This window comes from Lipotes vexillifer, unplaced genomic scaffold (assembly GCF_000442215.2).
Source record: "Lipotes vexillifer unplaced genomic scaffold, Lipotes_vexillifer_v1.1 scaffold602, whole genome shotgun sequence".
In the NCBI taxonomy this organism is placed as follows: domain Eukaryota; kingdom Metazoa; phylum Chordata; class Mammalia; order Artiodactyla; family Lipotidae; genus Lipotes; species Lipotes vexillifer.
In genome coordinates this window covers 1,856,762-1,870,206 of record NW_006790307.1, presented here as the reverse complement: position 1 = coordinate 1,870,206, position 13,445 = coordinate 1,856,762, and the positions used below count along the sequence as shown (strand labels likewise).

Sequence of the window (13,445 nt, the reverse complement as noted above, 5' to 3'; positions counted from 1 at the left end):
TTCAGTGTCCTCTAAAGATTAAAAGATTCATTTCTGTATGACCCTTAGCCAAACCTAGAGACAATTGTTCAAGCTGGGAATATCTGAATATCACTCTGTTACTGAACAAACACAGACCACTCTTAAATACAGAATTTCTATTAGAGGAAAACCCCATAGCACCTGCCAAATATAAGCTGTCTTTGGATCTTATACATCTTTTCAATATTCTGTCCAGGCACCACCAAACTTTTCACTTAGAAGGAAGTGATTGTTTTACCAGAAGAGATTATTTATTTCTATATGCTGAAATCAAAAATTGAAAAAGGACCAGTAGATCCAAAGAGATGCAGAGACAGCCAGCACTATGACATCAGGAGAACAAAAAGCAAAATTTTGAAAAAAGCTCAGATAATAAGCAAAGGAGAATAAAATCTGAGACTTAAATTTTGTGGCCACATCTGGAAATGAAGGGGAGAAATGTAAAGCTCTCCTTCCCTTGGGGATGTATCAAGCTCTGTGGATGAAAAGCCCGTGCTGGGCAAGGACTGGCCACAGTGCAGAGTCTGATCCGGTGGTACTCGGGAGACTGTTCACTCCCATGTCCCCACCTAATGATTATAGCTGCCACTGACTTTGGATCTGATAACAGATACGTATCTGTGTCTCACAGGCTTCTGGAACTCAACACATACCAGATTCTCTCAGGTCCAGGTTGCTTAGGTTTCTGGATGCTGTGGGCCATCCCCCAAACCTCTAGGTTCAGATCTGCTCTGAGGAGTTCAAGGGAGAGAACAGCAGCAGGTAATATCACGTCTTGGTCATCTTTGCTTCTCCCCAGAGAGGGAACAAGCAGGACATTCCAGGTCCCTAGAATTCACACTCGCCTTAATGTCTGCCTTACCCACATCCCAACAGGAAGCTAGTCAACCCTCTAAGCATGACAACACAGCACCAAAGGACCTGAGTTTAGACTGAGGTTGGCAGTGAGATTTAATTGAAAGAATGACCCCATTGGAGCCTTAGAACAAGCTGGGGTGAGAAAAGGCATATGCTATTACTCCCAGCTATCAGTTGACTAAAACCAGTCTAGACAAGTGGCTTGCAAAGTTTCACACAGGGGCAGATGACAGAACAGCTTAGGCCTTAACCCAGGCTCCTGCCGTCTAGGCCTAGTCCTCCCATTAGAGCAGGAGGCCTTTCCTTCCCAGACAAGGTAGGCCAGAGACTTTGACCCATCTGGAAATCTCAGAGACCATCTTAGCAAGTGGTGACGCTGAACCAGTGAACGTGATGCAGCTTGACAAACATCAGTGATTTTCTTAAACCAGAGCAATAGCGGCAAAAAGATGTTTGCTTCCATTACTCACAATCAAAGATACTCTTTGGCTTCCTATTGGGCACCAATAAGGAGAGAACCTCTCTATCAAGTAACAGTAACCACACTGTATCAGTGTTCTGAAATAGGGTTTCATTATTGAACTAGAAAACAAAAAACCCTGTCTTAAACCACAGGGGGTAGGGTTGATGTGTTAATATGTACATATGTTTTTTTAAAGTAAGCTGTGCACATCTGATTATAGGGATAGGTAGATGTATGAATATTCTTTATAAAACCTAGTTAAATGGACTAGTAAGCACTTTAAATTAATAAATAACAATGGTTAGGCTGTAACTTGTATGTTATTTAACAGCTGACAAAGCTCCTTCACTGGCAATGTTATTTCAGCAGGATACTTCAGAGCCCACCTTAATTCAGGGCTCAGTAAATAACCTTTCCAGCTAGACTGAAATTTCCAAGATAGCAGTGCAGTTCATGGAGTGTATTTCGTGTTCAGTTGCACTCCCATGCTGATGCTTCTGAAGGAGGAATTTTAGAAAAGGACAGAGTACACACTAAAAGTTGATATAGGTAGAAATACAGTAAAAGTAGAAATGTGCCTCATGAGAAAAGTCAAGTAGAGACATACCAGAATACAAAGTCTGGTGACATAATGAAAAAGGAGAAAGACCCAATAATAAGCTTAATAAAAATTATTCAGATGCTGGTGAAAAAGAAAGATGACATTTTGTAATCTCCCCCATCAACCTACCCCATAAATGTCTCAGCCAGTTAGATGCAGCTCTGCCAATTCAAAAATAATCTTTGTGTACTTGTGTCATGGGGGTGAAGAGGTTGGGAGTCAAATATGAAAGGGGGAAGGAGTAGCCATGTTAGGGATGTGTGGCCAAGGGAAGCTCCTAATTGTCCTTGCACTCAGCCCTGTACCCCTCTGCTTCTGACTCTTCCCTGCCTCGACCATCTCCATCTCTTTTCAGCAGGTGGGAAGCTTTGGTGTGAAGCATGCAGAAAATCCAGGAATTATGCAATTATGCAGCAGGCCCGTGATGCAAACCTCTTCAGCACAAACACACGTCCTCCACTTTGGCTTGATGTGGTAGCATAACTGTCGCCCTATAACTGTCGCCCTAATTCCTGATACCTTTGTCCCCCAAGCGGTTCCGAATGGAGAAAAATAACTAACCCGGGCAATGCAGAAGAGCCTTCCACACCCTGCCCAGGATTCCATCATCATCACAAGCAATGTGTTGCTCTAGTACAGTGGTTTTCGAAGAGTAGTCCCTGGACGGGCAGCGTCAGTATCACCAGGGAAGATGTTAATCATTCCAGACCCACTAAATCAGAAATTCTGGGGATGGGGCCTGGCAATCTCGTTTTAACAAACCCGCCTGGTGAGTCTGCTGCACATGTTTGAGAAGGACCACTCTTGTCACATTAAGTCTGCTCATCTGTGATAAAGGCCCGACAGCCATCAAAAAACAGGCTGCAAAGACTCCCAATGCCAGGTCATTTGGCAGAGTTGAGAGGTGGGAGGGGTTGAAGCTAACGGTGCTAGGTAACCACCCCAGTTCTAGAAAAAATGCAAAATGGCATGTCCAAAGTTCTCTGGTCTGTGATATTATATGGCAAGTGACAAGCAAACTTGGCTTCTTTCTAAATGGGTGATAATGTAACAGAGTAACAGCCTGTTTTCCTGATCTTTTGCCAGATTGCCAGGTCATTCAACTTGTAAAATTAGAAGTACCCTGGATTTTACACCCCCATATTAAAGTAACAAACACCATGCTTTCTCTTACATGAACCGATAGGCGCTGCATTTCTCACAGGCTGCAGATGTTCATGCAGAGAGAATTCTGAACCATTGTTCTGGTACTAAAAATGAGGCTATACCTAGAAAACATAAATAGGGGCTTGCATTTTCTCAGCCCAGAGGGTTTGCCAGATGCTATATTTTGTGTTAACAGGAATTAATAAGAAAATCTTACAAACCTATGTGCACCTGTTTTATATAGTCAATCAGTGAGTCTTTGTTTTCATTCCAGAAGCTTGGAAGCTTCTCCTTGCGAGGATATTTACAGCATGACAGCTCCAACGTAATTTCAAAACACTGGGCCCAGATGTAGTTGTAATCTTGCATTCCACCTAAACACGAGCATATTTAATTTTTTTTAAGGTCTGAAATTGGAGTGAAGCCAAGTATCACGTACCTTGGGGACAGGTGAATCAGACAGTTGTTATGAAAGTACACGTAAACAGGAAAAGATGAATTTGACATATTAGCAAGTACAATTAGAGCTTCACATTTTATTATCCAGGCACGACAAAGCAATCCTAAATACTCCCATATGGGTAACTGAATCAGAGCTGACTGATGTTTAGCTGTGCATCAAAATTAAGTGAGGGGTAGAGGAAGGGTCCTTTTTAAAAATCACAATTACAAAAAGGATTCTTCAAGGGTTTCCCTGGTGGCGCAGTGGTTAAGAATCCGCCTGCCAATGCAGGGGACACAGGTTCAGTCCCTGGTCTGGGAAGATCCCACATGCCACAGAGCAACTAAGCCCGTGTGCCGCAACTACTGAGCCTGCGCTCTAGAGCCCGCGAGCCACAGCTACTGAAGCCCGTGTGCCTAGAGCCTGTGCTCCACAATGAGAAGCCCACACACCACAACGAAGAGTAGCCCCTGCTCGCCACAACTAGAGAAAGCCCACGCACAGCAATGAAGACCCAACACAGCCAAAAATAAATAAATAAATTTATTTTTTTAAAAAAAAGGATTCTTCAAGTTACATTTCTTCCTAAATTACATTTTAAACAGATATAAACTAGAGTGAGATTTCTTTTAAAATATTTCTACAAACCATTCACAAACACATTTATTCTGTAAAGCTAAGTATATGAATTTGGAGGAATAATAATGGCCAGTGTTTACTGAGTGTTTGCTCTTGCTAGGTACTGTTTGAAGAGCTTCACCATCCACTCATTTAATCCTCACAGTAATTATCACTCGTATTTTACAGATGAGGAAGCTTAATCACAAATGGTAGGTCATGTGCCCAGGGATTCTTGCCAGTGAATGGCTGAGACTGGAGCACAGGCGATCTTCCTAGCACCCCCATGCTCTCAGCCATCACACCGCACTGCGTTTGGGGATGAGAGGGAGGGTGCCATGCTGATTCTCAGGGAGCAGGGGAAGACCCAGGCCCCTGGTACTTCTGGGGTTACCACTGCCCATGCTCACTTTCTAGTTCTTACCTCTCAACTCCCTGTTTTCAAAGGGTTATAACCGTATTTTATATTTTCTAAGATGCAAAACTTTTCATATTTTAAAATCTCTGAATTGGGAAGTATCTTAAATTTGATGGCTGAATAACATCATTGGGTTATTAGTTTGGCTGGAAACTTTTTTCTTTCTTGGTGGGACATGTTTTACAATCAGTGACATCTTGGATTTGAAGAAATATGGTAACTTTGAAGGAAGTAGTCTCTGCCAGAGAGACTACTTAGTTATTAGTTATACTTGATATCTGCCCAGCGAAATACATATCCTCAATTTCATCAGGGTATTTGGGAGGTAATGAAGTAAACAAAATTTATGCTCATAAAATGAGCATCAAAATATTATGTAAACATTGAGTAATATCTATGTAGTACAGATTTTAGCCAGGAAGAATTACTCTGTCCTTTCTTTTCCTTTACTTACAAGTTTTGTATTTCTCTCTGACCTCATTTTCACCAAGAAATAGAAGAAGGAAAAAAGGAAGAGAGAAATGAAACTAAACAAAAGCCCTTGGCTGGATGGCTGTGTCTCAGGTAGAAGTTAAATGGCAAAACAGGTGTGCAAAGCACGCTGGATGGAGAATACCAAGTGTGGAGGGTATGTGCCACTCCAGATAATGCCAGTCAGGCCTGGCCGAAAAAACCTCCAGGCTGAGCCAGAATGCTCTGTTCTAAGCGCCTCAAAGTTTCTGGCTCTGCCCTCTTTTTTTCTCACAGAGATACACAGCTGACACAGGCACACTTGGGAACAGCTCCCAATAGCAAAATTAGGTTCCTAGTTAATCTCCCACACATCTGGATCTGTCTTGAAAGTTAGAGACAATGCACATGAAGGACAGCACTGCCACTGGGCGGGAGGGGGCCCTCTCCTCCCTATGGAGAGTAGTGAGCGGGGACTAGGCTACAGCCCTGTGGTGGGAGTGCGGAGGCTGTCTCTCGGACATCGGAGAGAAGTTTGGGATGTTGTGGTATCTGGCTGGTCCCGGTTCCTCTCACTTGTGGTCTATGCTTATTTATATTATCTGGAAAGCTGGCAGAGACCTGCCCAGACACAAAAGTCCCAGCTTGTGCAAGACTACTTGATAACCTGTGCATCCAAAGTGACAACTGAGGAAGCAGCCTGTGCGCAGAAATGCAGGATGGGGGTTGCTGTTGGTAGGGTCAGCTGACCAGTCTGGAAGGGGGCACTTTCCACTGAGGCAGTGGAAACCTGGTTCCAGCCCACTGTCTCCCCTCTCACCCTTCTGTCCTAGGTCCCTCCTATTCTCTGTCAGTTTCCAGACTAGGACTCTGACACCCCTGGGCTTCTGCTTATATTATTCCTTCTGACAAGAACAACCCTCCGCCACGTTCCCTACATGGCCAGCTTCTCACTCCCTCCCTCGCCTGGCCGTCCTGTTCCAAGGGAGAAAAACTAGAGGGCTCTTTTGTTTAGCCTGCAAAGTGGTTTTAAAATCAGGAGACTTCATGGAAATATCCAGCTTGCTTCACAAACTGGAAGATCTGGCAATACTGCCCCCCACTGCTGCATGGCAATAATTACCTTGTTCTAAGTAGCAGCTGTCCCCACTGGGTGAGACATAAGCATTACATGTCTCTAAGGCCTTCACTACTCCCTGATGTATTTTGGATTTACACCCCTGTGATACACTGTACCTTTTCTAAATCTCTACTTTTAAAAAATTTTACTTTTTTTTTTGGCTGCGTTGGGTCTTCCTTGCTGTGCACGGGCTTTCTCTAGTTGCAGTGAGCAGGGGCTACTCTTCGATGCGGTGGCGGGCTTCTCATTACAGTGGCTCTCCTTGTTGCGGAGTGCGGGCTCTAGGCATGTGGGCTTCAGTAGTTGTGGCACGCGGGCTCAGTAGTTGTGGATTGTGGGCTCTAGAGCGCAGGCTCAGTAGTTGTGATGCACAGGCTTAGTTGCTCCGTGCAACTAAGATGTGAGATCTTCCCAGACCAGGGCTCAAAACCGTGTCCCCTGCATTGGCAGGCGGATTCTTAACCACTGCGCCACCAAGGGAAGCCCTAAATCTCTACTTTTATTCACATTACATGCCATCACAATTATTTAGTTGTATGTTGCTCTTCTCTGTTAAACTTGGGCTTAATATCTGTGTCCTGTTCATCTTTCTTGGCACAGTTCCCAGCTCCAAGGTAAATGCTGAACCAGTGTCTGAACTCAGGAGGCTTTGGCAGTGGGGAACATTTCTGAGCATCTCTCAAATGATCAGTTCCCCTCAATGCTCTGTGATATTAGCTGACAGAGATATGACTGAAGGGACTGCACTGTGCCTAACTTTTGGCAACTGCTGGGGTGAAGGCCAGCTGGCACCTCTGGGTGAAGGCAGTAAGGAGAATAGCAGAACGAAGAGAAACCCACCTTTGAGTGGATACCAAAAGTATCCATTTACAATTCCACCAGGAAACTCTATTTTAGTTCTACATGGATTTCTTTTCCTCATGTCGGGATTTCTTGAAGCGTAGGTACGTGCAAGATATTGAAAAACATCATCATCAGGGGTTAAGCTCCGAGAGTATAATGTTCCAGTGGCTGTACGTGAAAGACAGACGAAGACCTTTTAGTTGAAGTTATAGTCGGAGGAAACACACACCGTATTAGCACACACATCATCACATCACACACAAAGGCTCTAATTTCCTAGTGAGATCCTCTCCCCACTTCCACGAATACCCCCTTTACTCCTCTTCCTAGATTTTAATGGACATACAGAAGGCAATATCACACAAAACACCCATGTCCATGTCTAAACTCCTTCTCAGTCAGCTTAAAAGTTAAATACCCTCTTAGTCACCCTTGCTGATTTCTGGAGGTCAGTAAACTTTCCTTAGGTACTGCAGGGATTAAACGAAGCCACTCAAATACTTTAAGTCCTTGGTACATACCTTATCCCAGTTTTAAGAGGAATCAGGAACTATTACTTACATGATTAGTTTTATTTATTTATTTAGCCGTGTTGCCTCTTGTGGGCTAATTTAAGTCCCAATTTTACTGTTTCACTGATGAATGTCAAGTAATCCCGTGTTGTTTTCAGTTCAGCCACCTTGCCCATCTACTGTTTATAAATTGTAGGAAGGATAGCTGGGGGTCAAGAGAATGGAGCTCTTTCTATCCCTGCCAGAGAAGTTAAGTGGGGAGAGGAAGAGTGTATCCCCATTCAGAGGCAGAGAGTTTGCAGTTTCACTCTGGACTTAGAAAGCAAGAGCTGGGCCCAAGTTTGCTTACCTGGAACACCATTATCAAATGGGTAACTGGCCACCAGGGCACCACCGTGGAGGTTTGCAGAAAGGACAAATGTCTCTGTATTCAGCCACTTCATGACTGCCACAGTTTCAGGCTGCCTTGGTACAGTATTAAATTCAAAAGCATCGGGGAAATTTCTATTCAGGTCATAGAAGTTACTATTTTCCCTTTAAAAGAAAGAATTTTTTAGGGTTTACTACTGCTGTCTGAGGGAGCAGATTCGTGCAGTGTGTAGACCTTTGCTTTGGGCTCCAGGTGTTTTTCCAAATATGAATACAGAGGTGGTGGATGGTTGCCTTGGCAGCCTCCAGTGAATCACAGCTGGCATTCACACAATATGTTGTCCCCTCCCGTGTGACTTGTTCTTGCCAATGGGACAGTAGTGATTCGGATGTAAGCAGAGGTCAGATAAGTGTTTGCATTTTGGGGCTTTTGCTCTTGACACTCTCATTTGGAACCCTGAGACCCCAGTGCTATCCACGTCAAGGGTCCATGTGCAAGAATGAGGAACCCAGGTGACAGCCAGAACTGAGACTCTAGAGATACGGTCGCAGCCAGACCCCAGCTGAAGCCCCTGACATCATCGCATAGAGATTAGCCATCCCTGCTCTGCCCTGTCCAAATTCCTAACTTACAGAGTGGAGAGTAAAGAGGTGGTTGTTTTAAGTCCCTCAATTTAGGGGCAGTTTGTTCCATAGCAATTGGTAACAGAAACAACAGGAACATGCTATTTTATACAAATGTATTTCTGAAAACTGGACTGGCCATGTTTAAATAGGCTAAGAAACTTAAACGTGGAAGGGAATCAAGTGGTGATTTATTAATCTTTGGTAAAAACAAATTTTTAATTGCACAAATGTCAGTGTTTATCAGACATTTGAGAAATTCCAAACTTCCTGAGGCTGCTTGAAACACAATAAACTTTAAATCAGAAATACTACAAGACTCACTCTTCTTTGTGATTAGATCGTGTGCTGGCTTAATAAATCAACCTGTTTATTGAGGGTCTAGGTACTACCCTAGGCCCTGGGATTTAAGAGGGATGAACACAACGGGCAGCTTTCCTGCCCTCAGGTAGACATTAAACAAGAAATGAGACATTAAAGATTGTGCTATGAGGGTAAAGTGCCAGGTGATGTGAGAATAATTGGGGCTCTAATATCTGATAGGTTAGGGAAGGAGGCTTTAAGGAAATGCTGTTGAAGCAGGGTGCGGGGGGGAGGGGTGGGAAATGCCAGGGGTGAGAAGGCAGCTGGTGGTTGCAGAAGATGAAAGGAGGTCTGAGCGGTTGCGGCAGGGTGAGTGCGGGGGAAGAGGCAATGAAGCCGGAGCAGTGAGGCAGGCGCAGGGGTAAAGCAGCCTTGCTCAGGATTTTACTTCTCAAGGTCAAAGCAATGGGCAGCCCTGAAAAGTTTCCAGCACAGCAGCGACAAGACACAGGTTATGAGATGGTTCGCTAACTTCTCTTTACAGGGCGAAGGGGTCTGATCTGATGGGGGCCTTTTTATGCTTTTGTTGTGTTTTAAATAAAGATAGACTAGCCCGTGCTTACCTTCCCTTATTGTAAAAACAGTCAGGCTTTAGAACAGCTTCGAATCCATCTGGGTTCATTGAAGGCATGATGTGTATGCGGGTACTATTAATTAGATTTGTGATTTCAGGGTCTCTTCCATCGCTGGTTACAAGATATTCAATTAAATGGAGCAGCAGTTCCCGCCCTACAGCCTATAGGTGTTAAAGAGAGAAGAGGATATTGTTAGGTGAGAGGAAAACAGTCCCCAAAGCACAAATTCCCCAACAAGAAGCACTGCACATGATATGTGAGACCAAAACCAGTTGTCAGACCACCGTTTCTCAGGTATACTGACACTCTGGCATGTGGCAATCCATCACTGGTGTGCCGCAAAACCTTTGTGAGTAAAAGGTTTTTTTTAAGTTAACTTAAAAAAAAGTACCTATAAGTAAATAATTTACTAAAAATGAATTAGAGTGGAGTAAAGGTTATTCTTATTATCCCATTTCCAGTTTGTCTGTCTTCCAAACACTTCCTGGAGTGGTGGCGAGAGGGGGAGCTAGAGATCAGGCAGGGAGTTGTGCGTCTCCACAAGCATGCCTGGCACACGGGAGAGCCGTGGTGCGTGTCTCTGTGGATGATTCGTGGAGAACCACTGCAGTAGACATGTAGATTTTAATAGAGAAAAACCTGAATTTGTAATATGCATAACTTAAGTAGGTTAATTTAAATAGGTCTGATTTTCGTATTCCCCCGTTTCCAAGTTCTTTTATCTCCAAATTCCCCTCTTGCACATTTGTGCAATTTTTGCTGTACCTCTGTATTTCTGATTTCCACATCCTCATGTTTCATTGGCACAACATCCTCACAATTTTTTGCCATATCTGCACATTATCTATACTATTATTTAGTTTGCATTTTCTTTAAATTGGTTCACTTTTTACTTACATTAAGAAACTTTGTATAATTACCATTTTGCTAGATACGTTTCTAATTGTATAGTAAAATAAAAGCATGACTGAAAATAAACATGGTCACATTCACCTAAAATTACCTTATGTACCAACAATGATTGGGAAACTGAAGGCCTGTGAAAGAGCTTGCTTTATAATCCCCAAGGGAGAGATTTACTATTTTTTTTTAAAGGAATTCACATATTCAACCTTATTCTAGAAAGATTTGATTAGGCTATATTACTTTTCCCCTGTAATCCTGAGTTCAAAGATTCTGCTTCTAAGCAAGGAATATTTACCTCTTACATGTGAGCAGATGTTGTAGAGCAGTTAGTATATGGGAAATCAGGGCAGCAGGTGGTTAAATAAGGACAGTGCTTCTGGCGCATTAATGAAGGCCGTGGGCAGGAAAAGAATTTTCATTTATGACTGCTCTGTAGCAATTCATTGTTGGGACAAAGGATGAGCAATTCCATACTTTATGCCCCTCGCTGGCAAGCAAAGAGATCACAATTTATGAATTTGTTATCCTAATGAACACAGAATAATTAAAATGGAACTAAGAAAATTTTAAATATGTAAATTCCATATTTATAGGTAGCCATAAAATTCAGGAGAAGTAAATTCCATTCTGACTGCAATTTTTTTCCTACTCATGTCTACCTTCTTCCACCACTGTGATTTTTGTTTTTACAGTCAAAATTGTCACTTGAAAAACGTCCTTACAAACCTTACAAAAGGTCCTTAATAACCAAGAAAGTCAAGTGAGTCACACAACTGGGTTTCCAATTCGGTGTTTTGGAAGATCACGCACATTTGGACACTCCTTACTGGCTTCCCTGAAACCAGAGGAGGAGGGGCTGGCAATTTTAAGCTGTGAAAGGTGGCTTTAAAGGTGGACAGTATAGTTGGTTGAAGGGGCTTTTCTGGACAGGGGCTGGGGAACAGAAAAGGTCAAGGAAAGAGAGAAGGAAGTGAGATTTCTAAATGCTGGTTGGAGACTGTAGGATGGTTCCATTAGAGGGACGTACCAGGAAAAACCTGAGGCCCCTCTGAGTCCCAGGTTAAGTACCAAGTGAGATATATTGGAATCCCCACATGGTTCTAAATGTGAATTTCCTCTTAACTATCTGAATCCTACATTCTCAAGCACGCCCAAACTCAAGACAGGAGTTGGCAGTTAAATTCATCCACCCACAAGAAAATGAAAACAAAGAGTAAGAAGCTGTGATTAAGCTATAGAACTAAATTAAGCAACTGTGGTGGTGTGGGTATAGGATAGAAGGTAAAAGTTAAGGTTTATAGCTAACAGCAAGGGTGGGTGCCGGGGGAGAGGAAAAGAGAGGACAGAAGACTTTTCAAAGTGCTAATTCCTTCACTTTTCCCAGCAATGGGTCATAGGATATTATCCAAAGTTTAAAAATATATATATTTCAAATCATTATAATTTCAGTTTTTCCTTTTTTTAAAATTCTTTTGTTGTTGTTGTTGTTGTTTTTTGTTTTTGCGGTACGCGGGCCTCTCACTGTTGTGGCCTCTCCCGTTGCGGAGCGCAGGCTCCGGACACGCAGGCTCAGTGGCCATGGCTCACGGGCCCAGCCGCTCCACGGCATGTGGGATCCTCCCGGACCGGGGCACGAATCCGTGTCCCCTGCATCGGCAGGCGGACTCTCAACCACTGCACCACCAGGGAAGCCCTAAATTCTTTTTTTTTAAACCCCACATTTGTTTATTTATTTATGTTTTTGGCTGTCTTGGGTCTTCGTTTCTGTGCGAGGGCTTTCTCTAGTTGTGGCAAGCGGGGGCCACTCTTCATCGCGGTGCGCGGGCCTCTCGCTATCGCGGCCTCTCTTGTTGCAGAGCACAGGCTCCGGACGCGCAGGCTCAGTAGTTGTGGCTCACGGGCCTAGTTGCTCCGCGGCATGTGGGATCTTCCCAGACCAGGGCTCGAACCCGTGTCCCCTGCATTAGCAGGCAGATTCTCAACCACTGCACCACCAGGGAAGCCCAAAGTTTTTCCTAATTTTTTGACTTTAGAAGAATCTTCCGATAATTTCTTATTTTGAGAAAATACCAAGTTCACCAATTATTTTCATTTCACTTCAGTTCTATTCTGTTAAATTCAAGTAAAGTTAAATCTCATACTTCTTATTTAAAGATAACACGTATAATATGACACACATTTCATTTTATATCCTTTTGATTCCTCTCATTCTATTACTGTAGAAATACATAGATGTCTAGAATAGCATCTGGCAAATACTAATGATGGTGATTTCTGAGCGATAGTATTCTGAATAGTTTTTATTTCCTCTTATTTTTCTAGTATTGCTTTTTAAAGAAAACCTATGTTATTTTTACAAAAACAATAAAATCATGAATCTTTCAAGGTAACGAATGTGTGACCAAGGTATTTTCTGTTTGTCTCCATATTCCAAAACAAACCACAAGTTCGTAACTGCAGAGGGTGAAAGAAAAATCTTGGAAGTATGATAAAGAACCAATTAAGAGTTAGATAATTTAAAAAAATGGTGAGGTAAACAGATGCATTTTCAGAGGGAGTTAAACAAAGTCCTCTTGTTTTCTTGGACCATATTTTCCTGTCTCTGTAACAGCAAATTTATGCCACATATTATTCTCAACCTTAATATAAATGTCTCAAACACTCATTCATGTTTTATGTATAGACCTCTCTTCATTTAAAATTAAGTCTTTGAAATGAAACCTTAGAGAAACTAAAATTTTAAAAAAGAATGTGGTCAAAACTGTTTCCGTTAGCTTAACCAGCCTTTCATTTAGCTCCTTTTGTGAGAGTGTGGACTTGATGAAAGAATCCCTAATGAAGAGCCTGAAAGGCTGGGTGAGCACACCAGCTTCTAGAGTCTTTCTCTGATAATTCATCCGGTCATTAAGATGGCAGGCACCCAGGATGGACCTAGAGATTGTCATACTGAGTGAAGTAAGTCAGAAAGAGAAAGAGAAATATTGTGTGATATCGCTTATATGCAGAATCTAAAAAAAAAAATGATACAAATGAACTTATTACAAAACAGAAACCGACTCACAGACTTAGAGAAGGAACCTATGGTTACCGGAGGGAGGGTGGGGGGGGGAGGGATA

General features: G+C 42.8%; 1 protein-coding gene across 1 annotated transcript in view; it reads right to left on the bottom strand.

Annotated features, from left to right (window-relative positions):
• CPM (carboxypeptidase M) overlaps positions 1-13,445 on the bottom strand; it is an 87,412-nt gene that overhangs the window by 23,543 nt on the left and 50,424 nt on the right. The window contains exons 3-6 of the mRNA XM_007463555.1: positions 9,412-9,584; positions 7,842-8,026; positions 6,978-7,148; positions 3,311-3,463 (exon numbers count right to left, since the gene is read on the bottom strand). Of these exons, the coding sequence (XP_007463617.1) occupies positions 3,311-3,463; positions 6,978-7,148; positions 7,842-8,026; positions 9,412-9,584 (682 nt within the window). The remainder of the gene's footprint in view (positions 1-3,310; positions 3,464-6,977; positions 7,149-7,841; positions 8,027-9,411; positions 9,585-13,445) is intronic.